Genomic DNA, 17,148 nt, shown 5'->3' on the forward strand with positions numbered 1-17,148 from the left:
TATCGGTGGTCTGAGGGGCCCTGTTCCCGAAATCCCGGGCTTAATAAACATGATATCCCGAGGGGCGTATTTTAACGAAATTTATATCCCAAAATCCCGAAATTAAAAAAGAAATTTTCCCGCATCCCGTAAAGACCAATCCCGAAATCCCGAGCTTAAAAGCACCCTATTCCGACGTCCCGAATTAGTCTTGCCTCCCTTTAATTTCTACCTTACTTCCATTTTGGCCAAATCACTACTTTCACTTTCAACAATAATTTGTTATGCCCAATTTATGGGAATTATGTTTTCTAGTCTGTTCGTCCGTTCGTTCGTTCGTCCATCCTTCTGCTCGGCTTCAGGTTAATGTTTTCACTTTCAACGATACATTTTTATGCCCCAATTATTGGAATTATGTTTTCTAGTTTGTTCGTTCGTTCGTCCGTCCGTCCGTCTGTCCCGCTTCAGGTTAAAGTTTTTGCCGATGTAGTTTTTGATGAAGTTGAAGTCCAACCAACTCGAAACTTAGTAAACATGTTTCCTATGATATGATTTTTCTAATTTTAATGCCAAATTAGAGATTTTACCCCATTTCACGGTCCACTAAACATAGTAAATGATAGTGCCGATGTGGCATCCGTATACTATGGACACATTCTTGTTTCCAGATGTTTTACTTATTTCAATATATATGCAACTGACCCCTTAGATAGTAAATATTTCAGAAAAAAGTAGACAGAATACAGAGAGTCTCTGTATATTATAGTAGTAGAATCGTAGTTTACAGGTGGATAAACGCGACTACATAATTGTCTCTCAGGGGAGAACGCTCTGATTGGCTTATTATTTTTTTTTCATTTTTGTGATCTATCATACGATTAGTTGTTCTTGTGCTTGTTCAGAGTCTGATCTCACAGTAATACTAATGAAGATAACAGTTGCACCGAAGATGTCATAGTTTCCAAAATAATACATGATTCTAAAACAGTTTTGTCTATCAATAATGGAGCAAAATTACATCAGTAATAATGATTACAATATCACAATACGTCAATTTAACATACAACCCCCAACACATTCATAAATTTACTGTACGAAGACCATTTCAGAATAAAGACATACTATATATATTCAACAGTAAATTACAATGTTCACCATATTGTATAAATCCATCCGTTGTCTGTTGGAACATCACCACATTTGTCGTGAAGAGACGATAAAGCATCGTCAACCTCGGACCCTTTAAATGGTAGACACCTGTGTGAGTATGGTACATTGTAGTTTACTAATGTACGTCTGAGTGCATGACTGAACCACTTTGGTCCATTCAGATAAATTGTTCAGTTGAGGTTTATCTTATCTGCAAAACCTATTTCCTGGCATTGTCCTAAAATGCATTCATCAGTGACCTGAAATCTTTTTTCCAGCTGATTGGTTTTGAACGTGGAAAATTTGATTCTTCGGCTTACAACCCCTGATTTTTAATATTTACAATACCGCTGTTCCGGTTACAAATGACCAGTGAGACTATATTTGCATAAGGATGATAAAGAAAAGCAATCTAGTACAGTGTAGCTGTAATAACTCACAAAGATATCAGACTCAACAGTGACGCTCAAATGAAAAAATAGGTAAAAGGCAAAATAAAGTACGAAGTTGAAGACCATCGATGATCCAAAATTTTTACCAAACACATCTCTAAGGTAATCTATCAGGGAAGAAAATCCTTAATCTTTGGAATAATTTGAATTGTGTTAAACAGTTTCCTGTAGTTTATAAATATGACCATATCCATGCTTATTCATGTCAACACATATGTGTTGGCGACTGTGCAAGCATATAGGTCAAATACCATCTTTTTGTTGTAGTTCCGTGAAATGCAATGGAATAATGGTAGGTATTATTTTCTGCTTTTTCATGGCGATATGAAATTGCATGAACAAGGACATATATCAGACGGAAGGCGAGAGTTAATTCCTACAGTATTGAAAATTACAAGTTTGATATATAAAGTTAGCAGTTGCTAAAATGATAATAACATTTGCAATGTAGAATTCTATGAATGGAACAAAGAAGTTTTGACAGCTTTAATATTCATCAATCTTTTAAGAGTTTCAACAGAGTAGAACCTAACATGATGCAGAAAACAGTTCTGATGTCGATGAGGGCTTGTATCTCATGTATAATGCATCAGAAGCGTGTCTATATGCGATTCATCAGTGTCGCTCGAATCTATACAGTTGGAAGGCAGAAATGTATTATGTAATTGGAGAGCAAGGAATTGGGTTCTTTCTTTTCATTAATTGCATAAAATCTGGCTGATACCAACTATCCACAGGGTTAAAAACTAAACGTTTTGAATTTTTTTGACGTTCGAATCTATTCAAAAAAGATTTCTATTTCTTCCTAAACTAGTCTATTTATATCGCTGCTGTATGAATCTAATCCTTCGTAGAGACATCTTTATAGCAGCGTACATTCGAAGTCAGACTGTTTAGAACCGTGTGTTCGGTTTTAACTATTTCTTGTATTATTTGACTTGGTTGTGTGTCTTTAATGTCTGGTGTACCTGTATTGCAGGTTTATAATGCTTTCTGTGTGCCGTTGTTTGCTTGTGTTGTTTTCGTTTTAATTAATACCCTTAAATTCAATTATTTCTGTAGATACCAATTTTGTAGATTTATAACAAATCGAGGATACTTTATTTTTGATTTAATTCACGTAGTTTCATCAATTCTAATCTATAGGAATCTGACACTAATCATAAGTTGAACCCTTTGACTCAATTTCACCCTGTCCACAATTAGACAACTTGCAAATATTAAATAATTATTTTTCACTGTACGCAAATTCGAAACAATTAACATGATTAAGATAATAAAATATATCGTCGTGTATATGTATACGAAGTAATCACCTCAAGTGTTTCAATTGCCACTTAAAATATGCTAATTTTATTTGATGTATTGATGAAATATCAACGTCATTAAATTACATGATTTCGAAAGGATAATATTTTCGTTTACAAGTAAAAATTGTATTTATTTTAAGTGGCCACTTTAATATACGGTATTTGATTACTACGTAAACATCTTGTCGAAATGTTTAATTAACTATATGCATAAGAGAATAAGGAAGAGTCTAGCGAATCTTATATCTTCCGCGTTATGTAGATCCCTTATTCTTCAAGTTTCATGCAACATATACATTTTTTGCTTGCAAGGGATAGCATAATTTCTTCTTTCTTTTATCATGCGTACATGTTTTCTCCATTATGACTATCTAATCAGTATTTATAAAGATTTAAAGGAACTTTCTAACATTGCGTCGTAAATCTTAAAAAATAGTAAAATTGAATGAAATGAAAATGTGGTTTGTGATACTGTCTTTTCTCACATACTCTTGTAATGGTATTTTGGCTGGTACACAAAGCTTAGCTGGTGCTGAATGTAAGGAGAGTAACATTATAGGTATAAAGCTGGAAGTTAACGTTATGAAGGAAAATTACCATAATCTACTACAGAGAGTTGTCGAAAATGAGCAAGAAATTACCGACCTAAAAGGTCAAAGACAACAGTTGGAAAATGAACTTGAAAACTGTAGGAAGTCATGTTCTTGTGAAATCGAAAATTTGCGAGATGACATTATACAGAACGAACATGAACTGAACGAAACAATTCATTCTTGGACTACATTTAATGAAACAGTTCAAGACCTAAGTCAAAGTGTCAGTAATCTAAATGACAAATTCTTGCTTCTAGGTATGTATCTTTAAAATTTGTAGATTTGTGAATTATCCAATTTGGAAGTCTTTTCTATATTCATATACATGTTTTTCTAACGTCTAAAAGTTTATAACAACCAAAATACTAGCAAAACAAGAAAGTAAACCTGCCAACGAAAAAAAAAACCATTAACTTTGTGAATTCAGCACACATAGCATGATAACTCGTTTCATTAGGGGATTTCTGCGATTTTTACATGTTTAATCATTTAAAAAAAACTTGGATCCGGACTCACTGTTCGACAGATGCGATGCAAGGCAACGGTTTAGTCAGTATTTCAGGCTGATACGAAACATAACGGGTACTCGTTCAAAATGAATTCCCTGGTAACGATCGAAGCAAAAGATTGCATCTATTTACACAAATGTGGACATGAGCCTTTGCATATAATGATTCTACCATTTTGGATTTTAAATTCATTTTGTAAGGTCATAAGTGTAGACAAGACCCATTTCAATAACAATTGAAGTTAAAATAACTTCCATCAGAAATATTTTGATTAAAATGTAAAGGTTTTATTTTTGATTTAACGTGACGACAAATCCTATTAAAAGACTTTAATGGAATAGTACGATATGCTTTATTTTCAGTAACTGATAATCGAATGAATGTCAAATACAACGGGAAAATAATTTTGTCCGGATTTGGCTATAATACTTTTTTACCTTTTTAATTTATAAGCATCTCATTTTTAAAAAAAGGATTTGGCTATAATACTTTTTACCTTTTTGGTTTATAAGCATCTCATTTTTTTAAAAGGTTTTGGATTTATCTATTTTGGCTTCCGGCATCGACGCCACTGAAGAGACATTCATTTTCGAAATTCGCATCTGGTGCGGTAAAATGGGAACGGTTGATATAAGTGTACACTAAACAAGACTAGTGTAATTGTTTGTTTTTATTTATTGTAAATAGACCCAGCAGAGGATACAACAGAATGCCATAGTGGATGGATAAAAAATGACGACTATGGTGCATGCTATTTCTTTAGTGACAAAACAATGTCATGGAACGATGCACAGGTAATTATTAAAACAGATAAATGTTTTCATATTTTCATCATGATTTGTTTTTGCTATTAGAGGTTTCTCAACATCTTACGAATGGACGAAACTCTACGAACGTATCGTTATGGAGCAGTAATTTTGTTATAATAAAATCCATAATAAATGTCTACCAATACTGCAGTGTGTTTAAAAGACAACAGTTAACAACTTAATATCCTTTTTTGCAACCTTGGAGTGCGTTAACTGAATGATTTTATAATTATTTCACTCTTCGATCTAGCCGTTTAAAACTTCTCGTTTGAATAGCATAGAATGGGAGGAGGAGCTCAAACCAGTGCAATAACTTCCATCTCAAAAGTTGTTGATGCACAGTTTTGCTCCGCCTCTTTAATTTGGGGTAGTAATAAGGGAGGTATGGGGGAAAATCTGGATTCCAAAAATTTTTTTTTGTCATCTGCTTGATGAAACATTAAAACGAAATGAAATAGAAATGACTATTAACCTACAGTTATTTTGCTTGGATTCCTGTTTTATCGTGTCGAAATTAATAATAATCTTAAAAAAAAAGTTAAAGCACTTGATGTTTAGTAAATTTTTTTATTTCATAAAGGTCTTTTTCCGTGTATTGATCATGCTTCAAACCTTTGTCCCTGGACCTTACACGCATTCAACAATCAACCATTGCAGTCACTTGGCCGATCTTTTCCCAGTTTTGGAAAATGAAAGAAGATTATTTTGAACTACTTTAATAAGGAAATTTTTCTCTTTTTATCACAACGTCCTTTGAAACTACATGTCTTCTTGACGATTTTAGGGCAAATAAACGTAATATAAAATTTTGCATTACCCCCTTTTATTTCACAACTTTTGGGAAGATAAAATATTCAAGAACACATAAATGGCTATCGAGTATGAATCCCACGGCAACAATTCTTTTAATTTTAAACGTACCTTTATCGGACATACAAATCAAACTAACATCTGCTTGTATTCATTTTCTGGAAATCAGATATAGTATCACGCAACTATTTGATTGACATATCAAAAAGTGCAGTAAAGTTTTATTGGTTTAACCTTTGACATGTGTCATAACCTATTAATGTTACAAATCATATATAGACACACCTTACTCATTAACATAATTAATCCACCTAAAGCTACACTTTTCGTGAATTAAATAAGTTAATTCGTAAAAGGTGTGCTATATATATAACATATTCTGCAGATCTTCATGCTTACTGTTCCAGTCTGATAAATAATATCTGCTCTGAATTGTAAGGGTCTCTATAACAGGGGCAAAAGATAACAAAATGAAGTACTATCAGATCTGCACTTAGTGTGTTTGTTTTTGGGATGTACAAGTACCCGGTCACGTCCACTTTATTTTTTTGTTAGATGTGTTTCTATTTGTATCCATCTGATGAGTTAAGCCTTTGTCAACTAATTTTTATAGTTCGTTCTTATGTTGTACAATTACGCCACAGTTCCAGATTAGGGGGAGGATTGTGATCCCGCTAGCACGTTTAACCCCGCCAAATTATGTATGTATGTGCCTGTCCCATGTCAGGAGCCTGTAATTCAGTGTCGTTTGTTGCTGTGTTACATATTTGTTTTCATTTATTTTTTTGGGGTACATTAATTAGGCCGTTAGTTTTCTCGTTTAAATTGTCTTACATTTGTTATTTCGGGGTCTTTCATAGCTGACTATGCGGTATAAGCTTTGCTCATTGTTGAAGACCGTACGGTGACCTATAGTTGTTAAATCTGTGTCATTTGGTCTCTTGTGAAGAGCTGCCTCATTGGCAATCATACCACATCTTCTTTTTTTATATTCAAACTCATTAGTTGAAAAATAAACTGACAACTACAGTTGTAAAACCACCCTCTGTCGTAGTCACGTGGTCGTAGTATTCAAAACTCTTCAATCTCAACCTCGGGTGTCACAATCTGAAGCCTTTGAAATTTGTCTCGTAAGCCGATTGTTCTTATTTTAAATTCATCAGTCATATTCTATGTTGGTTGATTACGGATGGAGCAAATAGTTATCAAAGGTACCAGGCTTATAATTTAATACGCCAGACGCGCGTTTCGTCTACATAAGACTCGTCAGTGACGCTCAGGTCAAAACAATTATTAAGCCAAACAAGTACAAAGTTGAAGAGCATCGAGGACCCAAAATTCCAAAAAGTTGTGCCAAATAATCATGAAATACGGCTAAGGTAATCTATGCCTGGGATAAGAAAATTCTTAGTATTTCGAAAAATTCATACTTTTGTAAACAGGAAATATTTTTTAGACTCGAATAAGCAGAAATATTGAAAAAGGAGTACGATAAAGTGCACATGACTATGTGAAAGATATTAGAAATCTTATATTTTCCCTACAGCAGACAAGTTTTTGTCTTCATAAGATCTCAAAATGGTGGTCGATCAAATCAGTGCTGAACCAATTCAGAAAAAAACGCACTGAAAACTTTTGTTTTAAGTATGGCTTGATCACAATAATATGTCTGCATGAAGTCGCCTGGATACCTCCCTTCTTGATACACTCCGACGTTTTGAAATATTTACTCAGTATAACAAAACCTAGTATTTGTGAGAAAAAAAATTGCCTTTTGTAGTTATTTTAAGGTTTGGAGTATTTACATTTAACCATAGCAATAGATAAGGTTACAATTTAAAAATACTTTTGTCGAAATTTAATCTAATTTTGCTTCGTAGGAGCAATGCAGAAAACAGAACGGATCTCTTGCAGACATCCTTTCCGAAAATGAAGCTGTGTGGCTGGCTGAATCTATTCGTAATAATGACGGTTTGTCTTTTTAACATTATTTTCCCAATTTGAGATAGTTAAAAACACTGCCTTCATTATTGACTGCATATTAGATAATGTCAATGGGCCATTCCAGTTTATGTCTGATAAAGGGAATGGATGGTCCTTTTTGAGGGGTGTAAAATTTATACATCTTAGGGGGGTGTAATTTTGGGTATTTTCATCTGACACGTACAATTATACACAAAAACTTCTAAGGGTAAGGTAAAAAAAATTACATCTTAGGGGTTACAAAAATGCCTATGTCTAATCTTAGGGGTGCTGCTTTGGTATCTAAACAGTTTCGTATCATACATTATCTGGTATCATATTTATGACTGAATTAAATTCTGTCCACAATACAGTGAATTGATATTGATGGAAGGTTGAAGTGTCAGCAAAATTCTGATGGGTAAAACCCTTGCAGTAAAAAATTCTGATAGGTCAATTTTCCCCATGATAGCCCATCCACCCAATATGAACAGAAACTCTTCATCTGATAGGTAGTTTTCCATAATGTTTTTTCTGTTACCTATAAAAATGATTCTCCCAATCCATCTCAGAAATTAACTGGAATGGCCCAATATGTTCCTGGGACAACGATGTTATCCCTTTTGGTATAATGTCTGACAATTGAATATATGAGAGAGAGAGAGAGAGAGAGAGAGATACTTGAAGAGTGTTTGTTATACACCTTACAAATTTTGTTCACTTTACTTGTTGAAATTGAAACATTTACAAATAGACATGACTCTGGAAATGTGCCTCTCTGGAGGTGTGCCTATATTGGCAGATGTTATAAAATACAGATAATAAAATTGAGAATGGAAATGGAGAATGTGTCAAAGAGACAACAACCCGACCAATGAGCAGAAAACAGCCGAAGGCCACCAATGGGTCTAAATACAGCGAGAAAATCCCGCACCGGGAGGCGTGCTTCAGCATTTTTGTAAACATTGTATAGGAACATTGTTTAGCAAAACAAATCGTGCATATTGCAGATTAACAAAGCAAATAAACACGTACTAATAATTGATATTTCAATATTGAATTGCAGTGTGCATTATATGCATAATAAAACGAACATGAATTAATGACAGTTGATCGGAACTGAAATACACATAGTTAATTTTCTGGCATTTGATGTCTTATCCTAAGACGAGAAAAGTCTGTAATTATTTATTTCATTTAAGCCAATAGCTGTTGCTGTATCTCAGCCTCATCATAAAGCAACCAATCAGAATCTATATGTGATAAGTAATTATCTCAAGATGGCGTGTATATCGACTGAGACTAATAGCTCCGCACCGTGATGCGAAGCAAAAAAAAAACAAAAACAAAAACACAGCAGCGTGACTGACAAGTAAAAACAAACAAAACAAACAAAGTACATATAATATCAAAGATTGATCAACTCAAAATGAAAACAAAACATTACGACAAAAGAGATGATTTCAGCTTCCCAATTGTGAACTTTCCATTTCTATGTAGCAACATTTCAGCAGCGCCTGCATACGGAGTATATATCTCCCAATTGATACGATATTCCCGGGCTTGTATTTTCTATCATGATTTCCTTGATAGAGGGTTGCTGCTCACAAGGAAGCTTTAAACCAAGAGTTCCAAATGGTGAAGTTGAGATCATTCCTTCGTAAATTTTACGGACGCCATATCGAGTTGGTTGACCGTTATGGAATATCCGTTTCACAGATGATATCGTATGTGTTCCTTGTGTCGTAACGTAACTACAATCCCGTTCCCTTTTCGCGAATATGAACTACCGAATTAGACTATTTACCGGGTTTGTAATAATATGAGCAACACGACGGGTGCCGCATGTGGAGCAGGATCTACTTACCCTTCCGGAGCACCTGACACCCCCCAGTTTTTGTGGGGTTCGTGTAACTTAGTCTTTAGTTTTCTATGTTGTGTCTTGTGTACTAATATTTGTCTGTTTTTCTTTTCCTTTTTTAGCAATGGCGTTGTCAGTTTGTTTTCGATCTATGAGTTTACATGTCCCTCTGGTATGTTTTGCCCCACTTTCCAATTGATGAAACTTATTTAATAACAAGTGGTTGAAAATTCTGGTGCAATATTAAAATCGATGTTTGAATAATCATATGATAACCATGACTTCCATTACAATCGAATCTTCAAATGTGTTTGGGTCAATTGTTTTATTTGTCTAACCCCTCTTTTATTTTGTTCTGATCATCGGCGTTCTTTTTCATGTTTCTGAGACATAATCATAAATGTATTTCCGACTTCAGACAGTTTAAAAACAGATGGTAAGGCGACAAACTATTACAAAACGCCTTAAATTAATGGTCATATTTTACTTTTACTTGAATACAACTCAGCTTTTTAATAACACTCGTTTTTTCGACGGAAATGGTGCAGTTAAAGTTAAGTGTTACTCACAAAATTTAAGTTAAAGTTTACAGTATAGAAATAATATTTAGTAGATTTCGAAATTTCCTGCCACCAAACACCAATGTACTACAGAAACACCAAATTCCTTCTGGATTATTCTCTGTGATGAAAACAGGTGAAACAACATAGTATTTTACTGGTAACCAGATTTTTCTGCGTGTGTGGGAATGTCTATGAAGCTTTGAATAATATGTGTATACAGTCGACTTTAAATAAATATTTCTTCTATTAGTTTATTTTGTCTACAATAGTTTAGACCTATAGGATGGGGTGATATTAATTTTGATTCTCATTTGCAATCGTTAGCAACAAAATACGGATTTCAAACTGACGTTTTTTTTTACTGAAGCGATAAAGGGATTCGATGATTTTGGTTACACTCCTGTATCTAATTAATTGTCTTCATTTAAAAGATAAATGAGTAACATGTTTAATTGTTTATTTATGAATCACAAGCTTTCGACTTTAACACAAATTGCTTAATATACGACTATAGTATACTGTATTATGAAGTATAATGCCTCTCACATCCCATATAAATAGTTTAGATATTGTTGTTCAAATTGCCTTGAATATCACTTCGTTAGTTTTCGTCTAATGCTTGCATTTCTTTGTTTTGTTATTGCAGGATCTGAATTCTGGATTGGTGGGAAAAGACAAGATGATGTGTACCAATGGGTTACTTCCGATGGCAAAATAAAAGATATGAACTACACGAGATGGGCATTGGGAGAACCAAATGGAGTCGGTTCTTATTGTGTCGAAATCGATAAACGTTTCCAGTATAAATGGAATGATTCTGCTTGTGTTTGGTCTCAACATTTCATATGCAAGTTATATTTGACATAAAGAGTCGATTTAAGGTGGTACCAAACACCTTGACTAAAATTATTTTGGCTCGTTTAATAGTCTTAAAATTTTGACAAAATGTTTACTTTGACCCTTTGACATAAATATAAAAAAAAATTAAATCTTGAACCTCACAACTTATCAGAAAATACATCATTGGATATATAGCTGTTTCACAAACATCTAACTTTGATCATTAAGTAGTATTTCCCTTATAATAGAACGTGAATAAGGGAGCTACCATTTGATTTTTAGGGGGAGGCGGGGGGAGCGGGGCTGGGATGAAAAATTTTGTCCTGCATTTTTTTTTTAGTTGTCCTGCCTTCTTATTTTTAACTCTATTCGGTCCTGTCTTTTTTTATTAGTATATCCTGACTTTTTGTACATAAATTGTCATCCTGCCTTTTCTTTTACTCAAAACTACTGTCCTGCCTTTTTCAAATTTCATCCAAGCACCCCCTTCCCCCCTCCTGGCACCCTATAAAAATCAAATGGCAGCTTCCTAAAACTATCTACTAATTTTTACAGAGTTACCACCCTGAAGTGTTATGTACCGGTGCAAATGTGGTTGAAAACCTATCAATATGTTAAAATGATGATGACTTAGCTAAAATTTGTCAAATGACAGTTTATAATACAGTTTGGCAACATTTATGTAAAAATCAAATTGTAAGAAGTTGATACTTTGACACCAATTTCAATGTGATAAAAAGTAAAATATGAATTTTAAATATATTTAAAATATTTTTGAAAATTTTGTATTTGAGTTGAAAAACTAAATTGATGAAGGCATCAAATAATAAAACTTTTTTGTTCTTGAAAAATAATATGAAAGTAGACAATGTAAATGTTGTTCCGAATTAATTTTTAAATCATTTTTTTCAATATTGATTTTATTGCATAAGTTATTCCAAAGAAAAAAAAGTATTTTTAGGTCATACAATCGTTATAAGTACTTCTCTGTGTTATTGTTGTTCATGTTGTTGTAACGGTGTCTTGGTACAAACAATGACTTCACATGTGTTTCATCAAAGGGTCAATCGGTTGTTGATTATTGTATTACTAGCTATGAAAATCTTCAGTTGTTTCAAGACTTCAAAGTTATTAGAGCTTCGGACTTAGTTATAAAATCTAAGCTTAATATGACTGGGTTGGATGCGAGATCGATACCCGACCATTCTTTGTTGTATTGTGAGTTAAACATCAGTGCCTCATTACCGTCGTGTCATACCTCAGGAAATCGTAGTCCTGAATTTATTAAGTTTGATGTAATAAACATCCCTTCAAATTTTTGTCATGGCGATGAGATACATTTACAGCTTTTAGATATTATCAAGGGTCTTGAAACAAATGAAGTATCCCAATGTAATATTGATCAAGTGTATAATAATTTTTGTGCTATTGTCAGCGGAGAAATGAATCAGTAATTGTCATGTCTGATAGTACTTATTGTAGTAAGAGAAACAGAATTAAAAAATCTTGGTGAAATGATAATTTAAGTGTATTTTTTAATGATATGTGTTGTGCAGAAAAGTTATGGAAAAAGGGCAAATTGACTCGTGTGTTGAGTTAAAGTCCAGTTTTGTGTCAAAAGGAAGGTTTTTCGATCGTGACGTTCAAAAAGCAAAACGTAAGTACTGGTACACATTGCAGCAAGAATTATTGTTGGAATCAAAAACTGATCAACAAACGTTTGGAAGAAAATAGGTAAGATAGGAATTGCTTCGGAATGCAAAACTTTAATACCAATGGAAGTTGTAGAAGCAAATGGTAATGTATCTTCAAATATTGATGATGTTTTGTGAAAGTGAAAATCGGACTATGCCGATCTACTTAATCAAACAGGTAACCAGGTAACTACGGGTAGGAACATTCAAGTCGATCATAGCCCTGCCGTTTTGACAGAAAGCGACTTTCTTTTAACAGAAGACATTTAATTTGAAGAGGTTTTTAATGCAGTATGTAAAAGCAAAAGAGGTAAAGCTTCTGGTGTAGATAATATTCCAGTTGATGTTTTATGTAACCAGAATTGTATTATATTTTTACATAGATTGTTTAATTGGTGTTTTAAAACTGGTAAAGTCCCAGAGATGTGGAATAACATAATTATTAATTCGATACCCACAAATAACATGTCAGATAAAAGAGACCCCTTAAATTATAAGGGTATTGCTTTAGCCCCAGCTTCATATAAATTATATTGTAACATATTAAACTTGAGGCTGTCTCAATGGGTTGAAGATAATTAGTCCTTAGTTGATGATCAAAATGGGTTCCGGAAGGGAAGGAGTACCATAAATCAAATATCTTCACTTGCCAGTTTAGTCTATGTTCGTAAAAAACTACGAAAATCCACCTTTTGTGCATTTATCGATTTTAAGAAGGCGTATGATACGATTAATAGGACATTTTTAGGGGAAAATCTCTTGGGGGTTGATGTAAAAATGTGTATGGCTATTAAGTCCCTTTATAATGGGGTCAGGTGCTCGATCAAAGTCAATAGTTTCACAGATTGGTTACTGTAAACTGTGGTTTAAAACAAGATTGTCCACTTTCTCCTTTATCATTTAATATTTTCATAAATGAATTAGCTGTATACTTAAAATCTTTTGATTTTGGTGTTGTCATTGGGGAGAAAAAGTATTTTATTGTATGCTGATGATATCGTACTGTTAGCAAATAATGAGAATGAGTTACAAAACCTCTTAGATGAGTTATATCATTGGTGTACTGACAATAAAATGACTATTAATTCATGTAAGAGTAATGTTGTCCATTTCTGACCGACCTCATTTGAACAATCAAGTCACGTCTTTAAGTGTGGGGATATGAATATTGCTACTAGGAGCGAATATGCTTATCTGGGCCTTGTTTTAAATGAGTTTCTAGACTTCAGTATTACAGCAGAAGCAGTTGATAGGTCAGCAAACAGACCTCTAGGTCTTGTTATAGCTAAGTGTAAATTTACCATACTCAATAGAAAGTAACACAGATTAGTAAATATGGAGTCAGACCGTATTAACAGGAAAATATTTATATGGGCAGATGAGGTCAGTCTGAAACATAGAATTGTAAAAAATTGGAATTTCATTGTTAAAAAACATTTCACAGAACTTGAATTGGTTGACTTTTGTGATACAAACACTTTTATCTTACCTCCTATACATTTCTAGGATGTGTCCGCGTGAAGACCGTGTATATTTGATATTAGGTAAGTAGGGAGGCGGGGCTTATTTCATACACGGTTAGTAGTGGAGTTACGTCCCTTTATATTTCATATTAGGAAGTAGGGAGGCGGGGGCTTATTTCATACAAGGTTAGTAGTGGTGTTACGTCCCTTTATAAAAACAAAACGGAACTGAGAAAAAATCTTAAAAGTTTCAACAGACGAAGAAATTGATAATTAAGATTGAAATAAATTCATTAAACACATTTACATGATTTAAACCCAACAAGTTGTTATCGTTGGCTATTCTTGTAGGATCAATGAAAGTAGTTTCTTAATGAAGACTGGCTTGCTCATTTTGATAGTTCACTAGTCTAAATTTTACACGTTAAGATAGTCGGTAAGATTAATTCGTTACATAGTGTGCTAGTGACGTAATACGCTCTCATCCCATATGGAAATTACCGGCCCCATATATACCGTATTAGGTCACTAGAACACTATGTAACTAATAGTATTAATACAAATATGTTTATTGATACAGTCATGTCAAGAATGTTTGATAATTATATTGAAGAATGGAAAAGTATTGTTAGTTCATCCTCTTCCAGACGGCGAAATGGGCGTAATAAATTGAGAACCTATAATATTTTTAAGCAGGATTATGTTGTTGAAAACTACTGCAAACTGTTAATGCCTTTTTGTGAAAGAAGCGCATTTGCAAAATTTAGATGTGGGGTGGCTCCTATTAGACTGGAAACTGGGAGGTTTGAAAATTTCCCGCTGGAAGAGAGATGTTGTTTTAATTGATTAATACTGTGGAAGAAGATAAAAATCATATTATTTTACATTGTCCTGTTTATAATGATCTTATACAAGTTCTTTTTACTGAGTCTCTTAAAATTAATGAACATTTTAAAAGTTTTACAGATTGTCAGAAAATGGTATTTTTGTTTTCGAATCAAGATATTATAAGACTATGTGCCAAAACCTGTAATTTTATTCTTAAAAGACGCCGAGAAGTTTTATATTGTAAATAATTTAATTGAATACTTTTGTTGTATACTTTTATCATTCAGGTTTAATATTTATTATGTACATATACATATTGTGTTAGTTGATTATCGTCTCTCATAAAGTTGTACAGATTAGCTCATGTATACAAAATGTATCTTTTATAAGTGTATTGTGTAATTTTATACATAAAATGAGACGTAAATAAAATATTGAATTAAATTGAATTGTCTTCCCGCTTGTCCCACTTCTTGAAATTACAGGTAAAAAAGTAATGAAATTTTGTGGGACAATCGGGAATATGTTTGTGGGACAATTGGGAAGTTTAAATGTGGGAAAATTGGGAATTGTTTTGATAGTGATTATTTTGTGTTTATAGTGTACAGCAGTTAATTACAGGTTACCAGGTTATTTTGGATGGTTACACTTTTTTACCAATTTTTTTTTAGTGGCATAAAAGTGAGATTCAAGTAGTGTCGTACTGAAGTCATAAAAAATCGGTTTTTACTCGCTCTTAAATTTTTTAAATTAATATCCCAACTAGTGTTCATCCCAAATGATAAAAAATAAAGGCCCAATCATACATTCTCGGTATGAAAATAAAACCTATGTACAGTTTTTATTGTTAACAAGATGTCGTTCAAATAATTCATGAAATATTTGGCACTGTCCATGGACGCTATGGATCTTGATGCTCGAAACCCAAAAACAGTTTATGATTTGAAGAGCTTTTAAAATATCAAAACTGTTAAACAAAAAAGCACACCGTCCAGTATTCAGATTGATATATAAGGTATCATCGGAGTTTATAAGTACAAAATAATTTACATAATAAACGATTAATTCAACTGTACGAGACCCATTGGTGGCCTTCGACTGTTGTCTGCTCTATGGTCGGGGTTGTTGTCGCTTTGACACATTCCCTATTCCCATTCTCAATTTTAGAAGTACTTGGATGTTCGTTCCAAATGAGCCTGAAGTACTTGCTTGAAATACTTGCAACTAGACAATAGGCAATTTCAGTAAAAAGTTAATTCATGTCTTACAGATTATTTTGCAATTACGATAAAAGAGGAACGAAAGATACCAGAAGGACAGTCAAACTCATAGATCGAAAATAAACTGACAACGCCATGGCTAGGAAATAAAAAGACAAACAGACAAATAATAGTACACAAGACACTAGACAACTAAAGAATAAGCAACACGAACCCCTCCAAAACCTGGGGTGTTCTCAGGTGTTCAGGAAGGGTAAACAGATCCTGCTCCACATGTAGCACCCGGGTCATGTTATTACAAAGCCGGCAAATAGTATAATTCGGTAGATACTCGTTAACAACACGAATTGAACAGACTAATGATAATGAATAATCACTTCATCAACTGTGTCCCCTATTATAGAATTGCCGTTAACGTTATTGATTTCCTTTAGGACATTCATGTATAAGCGCGAAAAGAGGTAGACGTTCTGACGCTTAATATTGAACAGGTTTTGGCGAAAAACAATTATCGAACACGATTGGGGGATATGAAATCGGACATGTTTGGGCAATATTGAATAAGGACACGTTTGGGGAGAAAGGACAGGTTTGGGGAATCGGACACGTTTGGGGGGATGGACACGTTTGGGAGTGTTACAAAATTAATTATGCTATTTATGAAATCAGTGGATACAATTAAATCTAAAAGCATACAACAAGTTGAATCGCTTTTTACAGATTAATATCTGTTGTATGAGTTTATGTCGTCATCTACATTTATTTGATGAAATACGAACTTAGCATTTTGATAGTAACACATATCAAAATTTTCGTACATATGATTTCTGTTCGATATAATTTGTCCTTGGTATTTATTTATTTGTCAAATGTATAACCCGTGTTGATATATGAACATTTAATACGAGTGTGTGCTGGTAGCAAATGTGTAGCTCGTGTAACATGTGTAAAGGTATTATGAACGATGGTACAACAAAGACAATATACTCACCCGAAGGAAACAATAAACACCATTGCGTCTGAGTTATAACATGTTTCTTTTTCCAGTTCTTTGAAAAGATTGATTTTAATCCACCGGGATTAAACTCTCTATCGAACAGGATTCT

At 33.5% G+C, this 17,148-nt stretch overlaps 1 protein-coding gene across 1 annotated transcript; it reads left to right on the plus strand.

Moving 5' to 3' along the window:
* The first annotated feature begins 3,116 nt into the window (after nucleotides 1–3,116).
* On the plus strand, nucleotides 3,117–15,266 carry LOC143057629 (C-type lectin domain family 10 member A-like). Its single transcript, XM_076230973.1, has 4 exons — nucleotides 3,117–3,740; nucleotides 4,680–4,786; nucleotides 7,492–7,582; nucleotides 10,644–15,266. The coding sequence occupies exons 1-4, from the start codon at nucleotides 3,341–3,343 to the stop codon at nucleotides 10,862–10,864; spliced, it is 819 nt and encodes a 272-aa protein (XP_076087088.1). The 5' UTR covers nucleotides 3,117–3,340; the 3' UTR covers nucleotides 10,865–15,266.
* The last annotated feature ends 1,882 nt before the right edge of the window (nucleotides 15,267–17,148 follow it).

Source organism: Mytilus galloprovincialis, chromosome 13, assembly GCF_965363235.1.
Source record: "Mytilus galloprovincialis chromosome 13, xbMytGall1.hap1.1, whole genome shotgun sequence".
Lineage (NCBI taxonomy): Eukaryota > Metazoa > Mollusca > Bivalvia > Mytilida > Mytilidae > Mytilus > Mytilus galloprovincialis.